At 36.1% G+C, this 19,200-nt stretch overlaps 1 protein-coding gene across 1 annotated transcript in view; it reads right to left on the bottom strand.

The window, feature by feature from the left end:
• Positions 1-18,096, bottom strand: part of LOC133584589 (neurexophilin-2) — a 293,526-nt gene extending 275,430 nt beyond the window's left edge. The window contains exons 1-2 of the mRNA XM_061937732.1: positions 18,059-18,096; positions 4,226-4,375 (exon numbers count right to left, since the gene is read on the bottom strand). Of these exons, the coding sequence (XP_061793716.1) occupies positions 4,226-4,279 (54 nt within the window). The 5' untranslated portion in view covers positions 4,280-4,375; positions 18,059-18,096. The remainder of the gene's footprint in view (positions 1-4,225; positions 4,376-18,058) is intronic.
• Positions 18,097-19,200: the final 1,104 nt, after the last annotated feature.

Here is a 19,200-nt window from a genome sequence, read left to right on the forward strand (position 1 = left end):
TCACAATTTTATAAGAACACTTTACATTTTTGGCAATACTATAATAATAATCAGGAATTTCTCTTGGCAAAATGATGACAAAAGTCATAATTTTGCTCGAAAAATGTCAGTGAACTGTCACAAGAACAAAAAAAATTGGCAATATTGTGATAAAAGTCAAAATTTTATATGACAAATGTCACCATTTTGCATTAAAAATTAATCATTTTACACAAAAAAGTAAGACATTTACAAGAAAATATTGCAATATTACAAAAACAGAAATGAGACATTGTTCCCAATTTTATAAGAAAAAAGTCGACGTATTGTGAGAAAAATACTTTTAGTGAATTTATTTATTTTTTGAATTTGTTTTGTGTAATTTGTTTTTAATCTTCATTATTTACTTCAAGTTATTACAGTATGTCTCTATATACATATTCATTTAATTTTTCTAATTAATTTTGGCCAAAGGGGACGCATTTCAATATCATACACACACACTTGTTATTACATATGTTGGCCAGAGGGGGAGCATTTCAAATTTTTACACACACTTGTTATTTCATGTGTTGGCCAGAGGGAAAGCAATGTGAAAAATCCCTCCTTTATGGAACCACCCTCATTTTGATAGATTTCACCACCAGGGGTGCAAATTAGATACATTTTTTTGTTTTTTGTAACGTGCTTAAGGCCGATGACAAAGGAGTCACGGCCCACAGATGGCCCCTTGGCCAACCCAGCTGTAGAAGCTAACTGTTAATGGCCACTATAGTCTTAGTAGTGTAGTGTATTTGTTCATCCTATGGTCACATATGGGTTGTCTTACGTCAGCACCGGAAGTGGTAAAATCAGCTGTTCACCTGGCGGGTTTTTTTGGGGATGAATAGGGAAGTCCCTCTTTAACTGCCGTCTTGTTTAATCATATATTGCTGCCTTTGCACCTGTCAATGTTTACTTTTGTATGCACATTAAATCAACAAAAAAATCCTGACTTTGGAGCAATGTTCACGAACTCTAGTATTTGGCTCTCTATTAGATGCAATGGTTTTCCGTATTGGGACCATGACTACGGTCATATGGAAGGTACTTTTCCTTGTTGATGTCTCAAAAAGGGTAGACATACAAGAACAGACACACACACACACACACACACACACACACACACACACACACACACACACACACACACACACACACACACTGATTTGGCCTCATATCATCAGCAGCTAACTCCACTGTGGAGCACGGAGATGCTGTAGATAATAAAACAAGCCACGGGCGCGTTTAACTTCTGAAGGAGAAATGAAAGGAAGTTGCTGGGAGCAGAAATGGCTGAATAGAAGATAAGGAAGGCGGCTGCACTGCCACTTACTTATTAGCAAACTTGCAGGAACGCTGCTATTTTCAAACATACGTTGAAATCTGCTTTTTCTTACAACTTTTTTCCACTTCCAAACTCACGCAGAGATGAGTGGAGCATGTTTGTCACATTAAAACTATGTGAAAAGATGGAACAACTCCTCTGTGTCATTAATACGAGAAATGTGTTATTTCGGATTACTGCAAACGCACCATACTGATAGAAAAGTGGGATATTTCCATGTATTTTCCCCACTTGTGGGTAAATATCCACTTTCAATCTGACACACAGAAGAGTGGAGCATGTTTGCCACCTTAAAAGTCTGTGAAAAGACGGAACAACTTGCTTTATGTGTCATTAATACAAGAAGTATGTTATTTCGGATTACGGCAAACGCACCACGCTCATAGAAAAGTGGGATATTTCCACGTATTTTCCCCACTTGAGGGTAAATATCCACTTTCAAACTCACACAGAGATGAGTGGAGCATGCTTTGCCACCTTAAAACTGAGAAGATGGAACAACTCCTCCCTGTGTAATTAATACAGAAAGTGAGTTATTTCTGATTACTCCAAACACACCACACTGGTAGAAAAGCGGGATATTTCCACTCATTTTCCCCCACTTGAGGGTAAATATCCACTTTCAAACTCACATACAGATGAGTGGAGCATGTGTGCCACCTTAAAAGTCTGTGAAAAGATGGAACAACTTGCTTTGTGTGTCATTAATACGAGAAATGTGTTATTTCGGAATATTGCAAACGCACCATACTGATAGAAAAGTGGGATATTTCCATGTATTTTCCCCACTTGTGGGTAAATATCCACTTTCAAACTGACACACAGAAGAGTGGAGCATGTTTGTCACCTTAAAAGTCTGTGAAAAGATGGAACAACTCCTCCTTGTGTCATTAATACAGGAAGTGTGTTATTTTTGATTACCACAATGATAGAAAAGTGGGATATTGTCACGCATTTTCCCCACTTGTGGGTAAATATCCACTTTCAAACTCACACAGAGATGAGTGGAGCATGTTTTGCCACCTTAAACCTCTATGAGAAGATGGAACAACTCCTCTCTGTGTAATTAATACAGAAAGTGAGTTATTTCTGATTACTCCAAACGCACCACACTGGTAGAAAAGCGGGATATGTCCACTCATTTTCCCCCACTTGAGGGTAAATATCCACTTTCAAACTCACACACAGATGAGTGGAGCATGTTTGCCACCTTAAAAATCTGTGAAAAGCTGGAACAACTTGCTTTGTGTGTCATTAATACAAGAAATGTGTTATTTCTGATTACTCCAAACGCACCACGCTCATAGAAAAGTGGGATATTTTCATGCATTTTCCCCACTTGTGGGTAAATATCCACTTTCAAACTCACCCAGAGATGAGTGGAGCATGTTTGCCACCTTAAAAATCTGTGAAAAGCTGGAACAACTTGCTTTGTGTGTCATTAATACAAGAAATGTGTTATTTCTGATTACTGCAAACGCACCACGCTCATAGAAAAGTGGGATATTTTCATGCATTTTCCCCACTTGTGAGTAAATATACACTTTCAAACTCACCCAGAGATGAGTGGAGCATGTTTGCAACCTTAAAACTCTGTTAAAAGATGGAATAACTCCTTTGTGTGTCATCAATACAAGAAGTGTTTTATTTCTGATAAATACAAACGCACCATACTGATAGAAAAGTGGGATATATTCACACATTCCCCCCACTTGTGAGTAAATATTCATTTTCAAACACACACAGAGGTCAGTGGAGCATGTTTGCCACATTAAAATTATGTTAAAAGATGGAACAACTTGCTTTGTGTGTCATTAATACAAGAAATGTGTTATTTCTGATTACTCCAAACGCACCACACTGGTAGAAAAGTGGGATTTTTCCACGCATTTTCCCCACTTGAGGGTAAATATCCACTTTCAAACTCACCCAGAGATGAGTGGAGCATGTTTGCCACCTTAAAACTTTGTGAGAAGATGGAACAACTCCTCTATGTGTAATTAATACAAGAAGTGTGTTATTTCTGCTGACTCCAAACGCACCATACTCATAGAAAAGTGGGATATTTTCGCGCATTTTCCCCACTTATGGGTAAATATCCACTTTCAAACTCACCCAGAGATGAGTGGAGCATGTTTGTCACCTTAAAACTCTGAGAAGATTGAACAACTCCTCTATGTGTCATTAATACAAGAAAAGTGTTATTTCTGATTAGTCCAAACGCACCATACTCATAGAAAAGCGGGATATTTCCACGTATTTTCCCCACTTGTGAGTAAATATCCACTTTCAAACTCACACAGAGATAAGTGGAGCATGTTTGCCACCTTAAAAGTCTGTGAAAAAATGGAACAACTTGCTTTGTGGGTCATTAATACGAGAAGTAAGTTATTTCAGATTTTTCCAAACGCATCACACTCATAGAAAAGTGGGAAATGTCCACGTATTTCCCCACTTGTGGGTAAATATCCACCTTAAACTCACCCAGAGATGAGTGGAGCATGGTTGCCACCTTAAACCTCTGTGAGAAGATGGAACAACTCCTCTATGTGTAATTAATACAGGAAGTGTGTTATTTCTGATTACTCCAAACGCACCATACTCATAGAAAAGTGGGATATTTTCACGTATTTTCCCCACTTGTGAGTAAATATCCACTTTCAAACTCACAGAGATAAAAAGTGGAGCATGTTTGCCACCTTAAAACTCTGTGAGAAGATGGAACAACTCCTCTATGTGTCATTAATACAAGAAGAGTGTTATTTCTGATTACTCCAAACGCACCGCACTGATAGAAAAGTGGGATATTTCCACGCAATTTCCCCCACTTGTGGGGTAAATCTCCACAATGACGCTCACCTTGCGTAGGATCCACTGGCAGAGGACGAGTGTGGTCCACCCGAGCACCTTCATGTCACCTTCCTCTGATGCGCACCAAGTCCCTATACGCCTCCTCGGTTGCGCACACGCCAGCAAGAAGACGCGCGGCAATCCCACGAGCGGCAGGTGCTAGAAAAAAAAAAAAGAAAAAGAAAAAAGAAAAGAAAAAAAAAGTGTCAGGGAAAGAAGAGAATCTCTTCAAGTTGTTGCTAATAATTGCTCCTCGGCGTCTTCTACACCAGACAATGCGCGCCGCCTCGCTGCGTGCGCAACATCCGAGCCGTCCTGTCTCACGCAGCGCTCGCCGGCCGGAGTTTTGCGCGCAGCGGGAGGTGCGAGTGTGACTTCTCGGAGCTTTCCCTGGGTTGCAGGATAGAGCAGGGGGGAAGAGGATAGGAGATAGTGAACACCCTCCATCCTCATCCCTCAACTCCTCCTCCTCCCGGAAGCCTCCTCACCTGCGCGCATTCATGCATTCTAAGTCGTAAAATACGGCTAGTCGGAGGTGGCTGACCACGTGTGGCACTAAGTGATTTACTTTGATTAAAATAGTTGCCCCCCATTAAAAACTCTTTAAGGTCAGGAAACTCGATGTAAATACTGTATATAGACTAAATTTTTTGTGATGTCAAGGTTTTCTATGTATTTCTATGCAGCATGCGATATTTAGTTACACCAGCAGAGGGCGCTTGGTGCCGTTGTTATCAGTAGCTGGTGCCGTAGAAGAAGTCTGTCAGTACACGATATGAAAAGAAGCAGATGCATCAAGCTCCGGTTGTAACGCTGTGTTAATTTTTTTTGCAGGTAAGCTTGTTTGCATATAACACATACAAGCAGTAGTATAATTTATTCTGTACCTTTTAGAGTAAGCAATGTTAAGCTGTTTTGTTAATTTTATGAGTTAAAAACGAGTCACATTCAGGGTTATTTTCTAAGATTGCGGACGTTGGTCTGACGGTAACCACGGCGACGAAGCAAAATACAGTTAGCTTTAGTTTAAGAGTAAGTTCACGACATAAATCCTCAGAGATACTTGAAGATATGGTGTTAAATGCCATTTATGTTTCGAGGACATGCTAAACGAACTTTTGAGTGTTGTACTGATCATAAGCACACCGGACAGGTGTGTCAGAGCTGAACTACTGTTAGTGTGTGCTAAGGCAGTAGATGTACAGTCGCACATAGGACAGTAGATTGAGTACAAGTACAGATAACATGACATAAATAAATACAATACATATATATAATAAATATATATAAATACAATCTATATATTATTAAAGGCCTACTGAAACCCACTACTACCGACCACGCAGTCTGATAGTTTATATATCAATGATGCTTACTAAAGTGCAATTTTAAATTTCGCGCAAAATATCCTGCTGAAAACGTCTTGGTATGATGACGCCTGCGCGTGACGTCACGGATTGTGGAGGACATTTTGGGACATCATGGTGGCCAGCTTTTAAGTTATCGGTTTTCATCGCAAAATTCCACAGTATTCTGGACATCTGTGTTGGTGAATCTTTTGCAATTTGTTCAATGAACAATGGAGACAGCAAAGAAGAAAGCTGTAGGTGGGAAGCGGTGTATTGCGGGCGGCTGCAGCAACACAAACACAGCCGGTGTTTCATTGTTTACATTCCCGAAAGATGACAATCAAGCTTTACCATTGGCCTGTGGAGAACTGGGACAACAGAGACTCTTACCAGGAGGACTTTGAGTTGGATACGCAGATGCGGTACCGTGAGTACGCATGCAGCTGCGGCTTCCAAACATTTGATCGCTTGCCCGTATGTGCGTGCCGCTATGTGCATGTCACGTACGTAACTTTGGGGACTTTGGGGAAATATATGTGCTGTATGAACTTTGGGGAGGTGAACGGTACTTTGGGCTGTGGGATTGAGTGTGTTGTGCAGGTGTTTGAGTTGTATTGGCGGGTTATATGGACGAGAGGGGGGAGGTGTTTGTTATGCGGGATTAATTTGAGGCATATTAAATATAAGCCTGGTTGTGTTGTGGCTAACAGAGTATATATATGTCTTGTGTTTATTTACTGTTTTAGTCATTCCCAGCTGAATATCAGGTCCCACCCGCCTGTCACAGCATCTTCCCTATCTGAATCGCTCCCACTGCCCTCTAGTCCTTCACTCTCACTTTCCTCATCCACAAATCTTTCATCCTCGCTCAAATTAATGGGGAAATCGTCGCTGTCTCTGTCCGAATCGCTCTCACTGCTGGTGGCCATGATTGTAAACAATGTGCGGATGTGAGGAGCTCCACAACTTGTGACGTCACGCTACTCGTCTGCTACTTCCGGTACAGGCAAGGCTTTTTTAATCAGCGACCAAAAGTCGCGAACTTTATCATCGATGTTCTCTACTAAATCCTTTCAGCAAAAATATGGCAATATGGCGAAATGATCAAGTATGACACATAGAATGGACCTGCTATTCCCGTGTAAATAAGAAAATTGCATTTCAGTAGGCCTTTAAACAGTGATTAAAAACTTAATTCAAAGGTAGATAGAAAGAGTAAAAAGGGTTTTTGTATATATATATATATATATATGTATATATATATATATATATGTGTATACATAAATATATTTTTGGAATAATTGTAAAATTGTTCAATTCCAGACATTGTATTTTATGGAAGAAGTCTGTCAGTACGTGATATGAAAAAAAGTAGATGCATCAAGCTGTGGTTGTAACGCTGTGTTAAAAGTTTTGCAGCTTGATCCTGGAAAATAAATGTGTCGCACAACGAAAGAGTTGGCCCATCTTTCGAGCCGTGTAACACACACGCAGCTGACGTAAGTTCTCAGCCGCGCCCGTAAAAGCCCTCTAAACGCGTCCAAAAACATGTGACTCGAATGTTAACCAACCAAGCACGAGCAACATTTGTTTTTTATATAAGAACGTGATCACAGAGCGTTAACCAGCTTATGTGTATATTAGCTCAGGGTTTTTCAACCTTTTCTGAGCCAAGGCCCCTTTTTTTTTTTTATTGAAAAAAATCCGGAGGCAAACCGCCAGCAGAAAACATAAAAAAATGAAACTCAGCAGCCGATATTGACAGTAAAAAAGTCGCAATTGTTGGGTATGACTTTAAACCATAACCAACCATGCATCAATATAGCTCTTGTCTCAAAGTAGGTGTACTGTCACATCACGCCGTGACTTATTTGGAGTTTTTTGCTGTTTTCCTGTGTAGTGTTTTAGTTCTTGTCTTGCGCTCCTGTTTTGGTGTTGATTGTCATGTACGGATGTACTTTGTGGACGCTGTCTGCTGCTCCACAGTAAGTCTTTGCTGTCGTCCAGCATTCTGTTTTTGTTTACTTTGTAGCCAGTTCAGTTTTCACTTCGTTCTGCACAGCCATCCCTAAGCTTCAATGCCTTTTCTTAACGGCACTTGCCTTTTGTTTATTTTTCGTTTAAGCATTAGACACCTTTTTACCTGCAAATCATCGTCGTCCTTCCCGACATCTACAAAGCAAATAGCTACCTGCTGCCACCTACTGATTTAGAAGAGTATTACACGGTTACTCTGCCGAGCTCCAGACAGCACATTTGCAGATTATAATTACTTGCCTGTCGATCTCACGATCCACTCTTCCCTCACTCGTGAACAAGACTCCGAGGTACTTGAACTCCTCCACTTGGGGCGAGATCTCCTCCCCAACCCGGAGATGGCACTCCACCCTTTTCCAGGCGAGAACCATGGACTCGGACTTGAAGGTGCTGATTCTCATCCCAGTCGCTTCACACTCCGCTGCAAACCGATCCAGTGAGAGCTGAAGATCCTGGCCAGATGAAGCCATCAGGACCACATCATCTGCAAAAAGCAGAGACCTAATCCAACACACAATAAATGCCACAGACTGGAGTTAGTCATCACTGACTGACTCCATCCATCTCACACATCTCCATATCCACCACCTTGGTATCTCGGACCACCAGGCAGTAGCAATAAAAGTCCCCATATCCTCCCATCTCACCAAGCCAAAACGACAAATTACATTTAATGATAAATAAATGATAAATGGGTTGTACTTGTATAGCGCTTTTCTACCTTCAAGGTACTCAAAGCGCTTTGACACTACTTCCACATTTACCCATTCACACACACATTCACACACTGATGGAGGGAGCTGCCATGCAAGGCGCTAACCAGCACCCATCAGGAGCAAGGGTGAAGTGTCTTGCTCAGGACACAACGGACATGACGAGGTTGGTACTAGGTGGGGATTGAACCAGGGACCCTCGGGTCGCGCACGGCCATTCTCTCACTGCGCCACGCCGTCCCTAGGCGTTTTTAGGAACATCAACAACATTGACCATACCTTGTTCACACACCACCTTCAGTGTCTTTCCCCCCTCCACAATCATTGATCAGTGACCTAATGGACTATCAGAACAACAACCATGGCTCCATCCTGGACATTCCCCCCTCATTCTTCTCGACCTCTCTGCTGCGTTCGATTCTATTGACCACCACATCCTCCTTCCGTCTTCATCTGCCTTTTCGACACTGCCCTTTACTGGTTCCGTTCCTACCTCACTGACAGGACCGAGTATGTGATACTGGAGGATGCTAAACCTCGTCCTCACACCGTCACCTATGGGGTCCCCCAGGGCTCTGTACTCGGTCCAACTTTCTTCACCATCCACATGCTTCCCCTCGGGTGGGTCGTCAGCAGGCATGGAATTATTTTCCACTGCCTGCTGACGACACAACTCTACATTAAAGTCCCCCCCCCCCCCCCCCTCTGGTTCACCCACTGCTATGGTCGTCTCAGCTCCTGCCTGGAGGAGATAAACCTATGGATGAGCCAAAACTTCTTGCAGCTGAATGGCTCAAGAACAGAAGCCATCCACATTGGTACACCTCAACAATTTTGCTCTTCCCCCATTGTTTCAGTTACACTCTCAGGCGACAACATTCCCCTCTCTGTTTATTACCAGTCTTGGGGTCATCTTTGATCCCCACCTCTCTTTCGACAACCATGTCTCCTACATATACAAAACCTCATCCTTTCACCTCCGAAACCTTTCCATACTCTGTCCTTTCCTCTCCCTCCCAGCTGCAGAGAAGCTGGTCAATGCCTTTGTCTTCTCCAGGTTGGATTACTGTTACGCACTTCTCATCGGGATCCCTGGCAGGAGTCTCCACAAGCTCCAGTAGGTTCAGAACAGCCTGCCAGGGTCCTGTTGAGGCTGTGGAAGTACGAGCACATCACCCCCATCCTCCGCACTGACTCCCCATATCTGCTCGCATCCAACACACCCACCACTGTCTGATGCCCCCACTTATCTCACTGACCTGCTCACACCTCAACCAGAACCCGGTCAGGCCAACAGGACACGACTCAAGACCATGGGTCACTGTCTTGTTGGTATGTCTTTTAGTATGTAGCACTTTGAGGTGTGATGTCAAATAAAAAGTGAATTATAAATATAAGTTATTATTTGTATTTATTATTTTCATCTCTTTGTCTTTCTGACTTATCAGGTAAGTAGGGTATTCTTCACCGATTCTTCAATCATGCGTGAAGGATGAGGCAAAATCTAACCTAGACCCGCTGTATGTTAAAAAAAATGATGATAGCCTGTGAGCTCACCTACGCAGCCCCCTTTGATGACCCACAGTGTGGTGAGTCGGTGACACTCACTGTTGACAATGAACGTTTCCACTTACTTCAAATCTTTTTTTGTTTTTATTCAGCGACACTTTTCAGTTCGTTTGATTTTGAAGAGGAAGGCAGTACATTGCCTTGGGGAAAACAAAGTGTCTGTTTCTCAGTACCTGTATTATGATCTCCCTATTATATAAATAAATATTTAAAAAAACAATTACATTGTTGACATATTCATTATTATTATTCAATCAATAAATCAATCAATCTAAACATGATTTATTAAGTACTTTTCATACACAGGCAAGTTGCAAAATAAAGTGCGTTGCACCAATTTAAGGACACAAATAAAATACACACACATGCATGCAGGCAAACACAGCACCATTGGCAAATGACAAAAAATAGCTCTGAGAATTGAGAAAAATCTCAGAATTTGTAAAACAAAAAAAATAGTTAAAACATAAATATAAATAATAAATTAACACCATAAAATATTTAATAGTAATCCTAGTAATAATAGCAAAAAGAAAACCAGTATACAAATACCAGTATACTTTAGAATTCTTTATAATAAGTAAAAAGCTTGGAGAAAAAAAGGGTGTTTTTTCAACATTTTTTAGTCTCTCTTATTACTAAACACTGATGAAATAAAACTATAAATACCAAATTCTAAACATAATGATTAAATATTTCAATTATTTAATCAATATATATTTGTTATATTGTACTAAAATTAAGAACTTTAGAACGGTTTACAATTTTAAGTAAAGCCTGGAGAAAGTGTTTTTTTCAACCTTTTTTTAGTCTCTCTTATTACTAAACACTGATGAAATAAAACTATAAATACCAAATGATAAACATAATGATTAAATATTTCTATTATTTAATCATTGTAATATATATGTTATATTGTACTAAAATTAAGAACTTTAGAACTGTTTAACATTTTAGTAAAAAGCCTGAAGAAAAGTGTTTTTTTCAACCTTTTTTAGTTTCTCTTATTACTAAACACTGATGAAATAAAACTATAAATACCAAATGATAAACATAATTAAATATTTCAAGTATTTAATCATTGTAATATATATGTTATATTGTGCTAAAATTAAGAACTTTAGAATTGTTTAACATTTTAAGTAAAAAGCCTGGAGAAAAAAGTGTTTTTTTTCAAGCTTTTTTTTGTCTCACTTATTACTAAACAATGATAAAATAAAACTATAAATACCAAATGATAAATATAATTCAATATTTCAGTTATTTAATCATTGTATTATATATGTCATTGTACTAAAATTAAGAACTTTAGAATTGTTTAACATTTTAAGTAAAAAGCCTGGAGAAAAAAAGTTTTTTTTTTACCTATTTTTTTGTCTCTTATTACTAAACAATGATAAAATAAAACTATAAATACCAAATGATAAATATAATTCAATATTTCAGTTATTTAATCATTGTATTATATATGTCATATTGTACTAAAATTAGGAACTTTAGAACAGTTTAAAATTTTAAGTAAAAATCCTGGAGAAAAAAGTGTTTTTTCAACCTTTTTTTTAGTCTCTTATTACTAAACAATGATGAAATAAAACTATAAATACCAAATGATAAACATAATGATTAAATATTTCAATTATTTAATCATGGTAATATATATGTTATATTGTACTCAAATTAAAAACTTTAGAACTGTTTGAAATTTTAAGTAAAAAGCCTGGAGAAAGTGTTTTTTCAACCTTTTTTTTTTTTAAGTCTATCATATTACTAAACAATGATGAAATACAACTATAATTACCAAATGATAAACATAATGATTAAATATATCAATTATTTAATCATTGCAATATATATGTTGTATTGTACTAAAATTAATAACTTTAGAACTGTTTAAAATTGTATGTAAAAAGCCTGGAGAAAAAATGTTTTAACCCTTTTTTAGTCTCTTATTACTAAACAATGATGAAATAAAACTATAAATACCAAATGATAAACATAATGATTAAGTGTTTCAATTATTTAATCATTGTGTTGTATATGTTATTTTGTACTAAAATTAAGAACTTTAGAACTGATTACAATGTTAAGTAAAAAGCCTGGAGAAAAAAAGTTGTTTTTTTAACCTTTTTTTTAAGTCTCTTATTATTAAACAATGATGAAATAAAACTATAAATACCAAATGCAAAACATGATTAAATATTTCAATTATTTAATCATTGTAATATATATATATGTTATATTGTACTAAAATTAAGAACTTTAGAATTGTACAACATTTTAAGTAAAAAGCCTGGAGAAAAAAGTGTTTTTTTAACCTTTTTTTTGTCTCTTATTACTATACAATGATGAAATAAAACTATAATTACCAAATTCTAAACATAATGATTAAATACTTCAATTATTTAATCATTATATATGTATATTATACTAAAATTAAGAACTTTTGAATTGTTTAAGATTTTAAGTAAAAACCCTGGAGAAAAAAAGTGTAACCTTTTTTTTGTCTCATTTATTACTAAACAATGAAGAAATAAAACTAATAAATACCAAATGATGAATATGATTAAATATTTCAGTTATTTAATCATTGTATTATATATGTTATTTTGTACTATATACACGTTTGTGTGTATGTATGTATATATATATATATATATATATATATATATATATATATACACACTATGTATGTTACTGTGTTATGAATGATTGTTTAGGAATATCTGTTTGGTTGTTACTCTTTCCATCGTTTTTTTTTGTTTCCTTTGATATTTGTAGTTACTAGCTACATACATATTGTATTCATAACAAATAAGCATATTGTCAGGAAATCCTCTCTTACTCGCCTGTATCTTTTCTCTGAACAATTCAGATTCCAGGTGCAACACATACACTCACACACTCACACCACATTTGAGGCGTGCAGAGACGCTGCCTGTCACAAATGGACACAAATGTAATTTTCAAGTAAAAGGTGTGTCAATACGTAAACAGTATATAAATGTAAACAGTACATAAATGCAGCAGTGGTGTGTCACTCCATCATGTTTGTGACACACCACTGCCTCCCTGTGAGCCAAACTGTCCCTGCACACTCTTCAAGTTAAACACCGGACATGTCTCCTTAATGTTTTTCTTGTTTATGTCGTTGTGTCTTCCATAGCCAGCTGAGAAATCTATTGATTTTGAATGACTGAATGTTTCAAGTGTGCAGAGGTCAAAGGATCATCTTGATAAACACCCAATAGTTCAAAACATGTATTGCATTTACCTCAAACTTTACGGTACTACTTCTCTAGGTCAGTGTTTTTCCAACCACTGTGCCGCGAGATATTGTCTGGTGTGCCGTGGGAAATTATGCAAATTCACCTAAATTCTCCAAATTTCTTTTCTGCATATCAATAATTATAATCTGCAAATATTGTGTCGTTGTCGAGTGTCGGTGATGTGTAGAGCTCAGCAGGGTAACCATGTAATACTTTTCCATATCAGTAGGTGGCAGCAGGTAGCTAATAGCTTTGCAAAAGTCGGAAAATGTCGGGTGAGAAGAGGATGGTTTGTTGTGATCCCAGTATGCAGAGCACAGCGGGACACTGGCCTTTCCAAAGTCCTGACTTAAACGTGTGGACAATGCTGAAGAAACAAGTACATGTCAGAAAACCAACACATTTAGCTGAACTGCACCAATTTTGTCAAGATGAGTGGTCAAAAATCCAACCAGAAGCTTGTGGATGGCTACCAAAAGCGCCTTATTGCAGTGAAACTTGCCAAGGGACATGTAAGCAAATATTAACATTGCTGTACGTATACTTTTGCTCACATTTTCAGTAGACCCATAATAAATTCATGAAAGAACCAAACTTCATGAATGTTTTTTTCAAGTATGTGCTCCAATCATTCTATCACAAAAAAATAAGAGTTGTAGAAATTATTGGAAACTCAAGACAGCCATGACATGATGTTCTTTACAAGTGTATGTAAACTTTTGATTGCGACTGTATGTAAAAATGAACAAAAGGCAAGTCCCGCTAGGAAAAGGCACTGAACCACAGGGATGGGTATGCAAAACAAAAGTAAAACTGAACAGGCTCAACAAACTCAAAATAAGGCACGACAACCTGGTGGAGTTTCATTTTTTAACCTTTTCTGCTGGTGGTGTGCCTCCCTATTTTTTGTATTAAAAAAAATGTGCCTTGGCTCAAAAATAGGGATGTCCGATAATGGCTTTTTGCCGATATCCGATATTCCGATATTGTCCAACTCTTTAATTACCGATACCGATATCAACCGATATATGCAGTCGTGGAATTAACACATTATTATGCCTAATTTGGACAACCAGGTACGGTGAGGATAAGGTACTTTAAAAAAAAAAAAATAATAATAATAATAAGATAAATAAATTAAAAACATTTTCTTGAATAAAAAATAAAGTAAAAATATAAACAGTTACATAGAAACTAGTAATTAATGAAAATTTGTCAAATTAACTGTTAAAGGTTAGTACTATTAGTGAACCAGCAGCACGTACAATCATGTGTATACCTTGCAGACTGTATTGATATATAATGTAGGAACCAGAATATTAATAACAGAAAGAAACAACTATTTTGTGTGAATGTTTTTTTGGGTTGGTGCACTAATTGTAAGTGTATCTTGTGTTTAAAAAAAAAAAAAAAAAAAAAAAAAAAAACGATACTGAAAATAAAAAACCGATACCGATCATTTCTGATATTACATTTTAACGCTTTTATCGGCCGATAATATCTTGTGTTTTAAAAAAAACAAAAAAACGATTCTGATAATAAAAAATGATACCGATAATTTCCGATATTACATTTTAACGCATTTATCGGCCGATAATATCTTGTGTTTTTTAAAAAAAACAAAAAAAACGATACCGATAATGAAAAAACGATACCGATAATTTCCGATATTACATTTTAACGCATTTATTGGCCGATAATATCTTGTGTTTTTAAAAAAAACAAAAAAACGATACCGATAATTAAAAAACGATACCGATAATTTATGATATTACATTTTAACGCATTTATCGGCCGATAATATCTTGTGTTTTTAAAAAAAAACAAAAAAACGATACCGATAATTAAAAAACGATACCGATCATTTCTGATATTACATTTTAACGCTTTTATCGGCCGATAATATCTTGTGTTTTAAAAAAAAACAAAAAAACGATTCTGATAATAAAAAATGATACCGATAATTTCCGATATTACATTTTAACGCATTTATCGGCCGATAATATCTTGTGTTTTAAAAAAAAACAAAAAAAAAACGATACCGATAATAAAAAAATGATACCGATAATTTCCAATATTACATTTTAACACATTTATCGGCCGATAATATCTTGTTTTTTTTTGTTTGTTTTTTTGTTTTTTTAAAAACACGACACCGATAATAATAAAAACGATACAGATAATTTACAATATTACATTTTAACGCATTTATCGGCCGATAATATCTTGTGTTTAAAAAAAATAAATTAAAAAACCCGATACCGACAATAAAAAAAACGATTCCGATCATTTCCGATATTACATTTTAACACATTTATCGGCCGGTAATATCTTGTGTTTTAAAAAAAAAAATAAATAAAATAAAAAAAACGATACCGATAATAAAAAAAACAATACGTTACATTTTAACGCATATATCGGCCGATAATATCGGCAGGCCGATAATATCTTGTGTTTTTATCGGCAGGCCGATATTATCGGACATCTCTACTCAAAAATGCTGAAAAACACTAATCGAGGTCTCTACAGCGAGGGGAGGGGTCACCAACCCGCGGCTCTGCATCTGCTCTTTAGTGCCGCCCTAGTGGCTCCCTGGAGCATGACATTTGTAAAGTTACAAAGGACTTAAAGTTAGAATTATTTGCGGATGATACAACGGTGTTTTGTTCAGGAGAGAACACAGAAGATAATACAAATAATAACAGAAGAAAGAACAAATTGACAAACTCTTTGAATCTCAGTAAAAACTAAAATAATGCTATTTGGCAACAGTAGAAGAGAAAGTCAAACACAAATACAAATAGACAGTAGACATTGAAAGGGAAAACACATTTTTAGTTGTAATAATAGATGATAAAATGAACTGGAACTCTTATGTAAAAAATAGTGATGGGTCCGGCAACACCGATGCATCGGCGCATGCGTCGAGCTCATAGAGCAAAACCCTGTGTCGGTGCGCGTACCGCTTTTAGAAAGTCACGTGACCGATCATGAGCTGTTTTGGTCACGTGACTGATACACGAACTGTGTCGCACTGACGCCTCCTCTGTGCCCTGTGAGCGGGTCTTTTCTACAGCCGGAGAAATAATAACTAAGAAGAGAAATAGTCTAAAATGTAATACGTCGGAAAAACTTTTTTTTTTTTTATAAAAATGTGTAAAAAAATAAAATTAAAACAATTCCCAGTCCACAATCATCCACAACACGTTCTCTTAGATTTCCATGTTATGATACATGTTCACATTATTTATTGACTGTATCTAAAAAAGATAGAAATATATTTTTATTTAAATGAAGATATGAAATAATCCTAAATGAAATACAATGACTTGGTTTATATTATTGTATATACTAGGGCAGGGGTCACCAAAGCGGTGCCCGCGGTCACCAGGTAGCCAGATCAGTCGCCCGCTGGCCTGTTCTAAAAATCGCTCAAAGAGCAGCACTTACCAGTGAGCTGCCTCTATTGTTTAAATTTTATTTATTTACTAGCAAGCTGGTCTCGCTTTGCTCGACATTTTTAATTCTGAAAGAGACAAAACTCAAATAGAATTTGAAAATCCAAGAAAATATTTTAAAGACTTGGTCTTCACTTGGAATAAGCGGTAGAAAATGGATGGATGGATGGGTCTTCACTTGTTGAAATAAATTCATTTATTTTTTACTTTGCTTCTTATTACTTTTAGAAATACAATTTTAGAGAAAAAATACAACCTTAAAAATGATTTTAGGATTTTTAAACAAATATACCTTTTTACCTTTTACATTTCTTCCTCTTCTTTCCTGACAATTTAAATCAATGTTCAAGTAAATTTATTTATTTTTTATTGTAAAGAATAATAAATATTTTAGCTTCTGTTTTTTCGACGAAGAATATTTGTGAAATATTTCTTCAAACTTACTATGATTAAAATTCAAAAAAATTATTCTGGCAAATCTAGAAAATCTGTAGAATAAAATTTAAATCTTATTTCAAAGTATTTTGAATTTCTTTTAAAATTTTTGTTCTGGAAAATCTAGAAGAAATGCTGATTTGTCTTTGTTAGAAATATAGCTTGGTCCAATTTGTTAAATATTCTAACAAAGTGCAGATTGGATTTTAAACCAATTTAAAACATGTCATCAAAATTCTAAAATGTATCTTAATCAGGAAAAATTACAAATGATGTTCCATAAATTATTTTTTAAATTTTTTAAAAAAGATTCAAATGAGCAAGTTTTTCTCTTTTTGTCGGTTGAATTTTGAATTTTAAAGAGTCGAAATTGAAGATAAACTATGTTTCAAAATTTTATTTTAAATTTTTTCGTGTTTTCTCCTCTTTTAAACCGTTCAATTAAGTGTTTTTTTCATCATTTATTCTCTACAAAAAACCTTCCGGAAAAGGAAAAAAAATGTACGACGGAATGACAGACAGAAATACCCATTTTTTAATATATATAAATTTATTTATTTAGCTATTCTTGTTTAAATCACACTTACGTGTAACTTACAAATGACAATATATTTATTTATTTAAGTGTGCATCAAACTGGTAGCCCTTCGCATTAATCAGTAACCAATAAGTAGTTTTTGGTTTCAAAAAGGTTGGTGACCCCTGTACTAGGGCATAAAATCAGTGTCAGTTGAGTCGGTCCATAGGTTGCCTGTAGGGATTTTTAATGTCCAGCAGATGTCAGTATTTAGTGACACAGTATCAATACAGTTTTGCAATGTGTCGAAACGCTTCATGACGCCTCATCAACCCATCACTAGTAAAAAAATGTACAACATAAAGTAGCAAGAAACACGTCAATAATGAATAAAGCAAAATGTGTTCTCTACTGTGTCGGGAACTCATGTGGCTGCAGTAGTTGTGACCCCAAGTTGCAGGAAACAGGAGAGTGACGAGCATATTTTGATATACTCACAAACGTACGACGAGAAGTCGTGCTTGCAAACGCTCCAAACATAATCCATCCTCGTGCACTGAGGAACAGGCCAGGCAGACATAACTGATCGCCGATCAGTGATCGGCAACTGCAACCAGGTGTGCCGGGCTGCCAATCAGGGACAGGTGAGGGAAATGAGCGCTCAGGGAGACAGGCAGGAAATGCAACAAAAATAAGAGCGCTGACAGGAAATAAACACCAAACAAGGAAACACAAACAGAAGAGAAGTGAGAGATCATCATATACTGCTCACTAGTGTGACATATCTGAGTTGTTGTGCAGAAATATGGGAAACAACTACAAATGTAAACTTCATTCATTAACTGTGTTACAAAAAAGATGATAATAATAATACATAATGTTGGATATAGAGAACATACAAACTATCAATGCGTTAAAATGTAATATCGGAAATTATCGGTATCGGTTTTTTATTATCTGTATCGTTTTTGTTGTTGTTGTTGTTGTTTTTTAATTAAATCAACATAAAACCACAAGATACACTTACAATTAGTGCACTAACCCCCCCCCAAAAAAAACCCTCCCCCATTTACACTCATTCACACTCATTCACACAAAAGGGTTGTTTCTTTCTGTTATTAATATTCTGGTTCCTACATTATATATCAATATATATCAATACAGTATGCAAGGGATACAGTCCATAAGCACACATAATTGTGCGTGCTGCTGGTCCACTAATAGTACTAACCTTTAACAGTTAATTTTACTCATTTTCATTAATTACTAGTTTCTATGTAACTGTTTTTATATTGTTTTACTTTCTTTTTTATTCAAGAAAATGTTTTTAATTTATTTATCTTATTTTTTTTTATTATTATTTTTTTTAAAGTACCTTATCTTCACCATACCTGGTTGTCCAAATTAGGCATAATAATGTGTTAATTTCACGACTGCATATATCGGTTGATATTGGTATCGATAATTAAAGAGTTGGACAATATCGGAATATCGGACATCGGCAAAAAGCCATTATCGGACATCCCTAATACAAACACGTTATTTATTAAATCACAATTATTGAAATTCAATGATTCTGTGCATTTGCAAACATGTAAAATTATGTACAAAGCAAACTATAACCTGCTAGCCAAGAATGT

Source organism: Nerophis lumbriciformis, linkage group LG03, assembly GCF_033978685.3.
Source record: "Nerophis lumbriciformis linkage group LG03, RoL_Nlum_v2.1, whole genome shotgun sequence".
NCBI lineage: Eukaryota > Metazoa > Chordata > Actinopteri > Syngnathiformes > Syngnathidae > Nerophis > Nerophis lumbriciformis.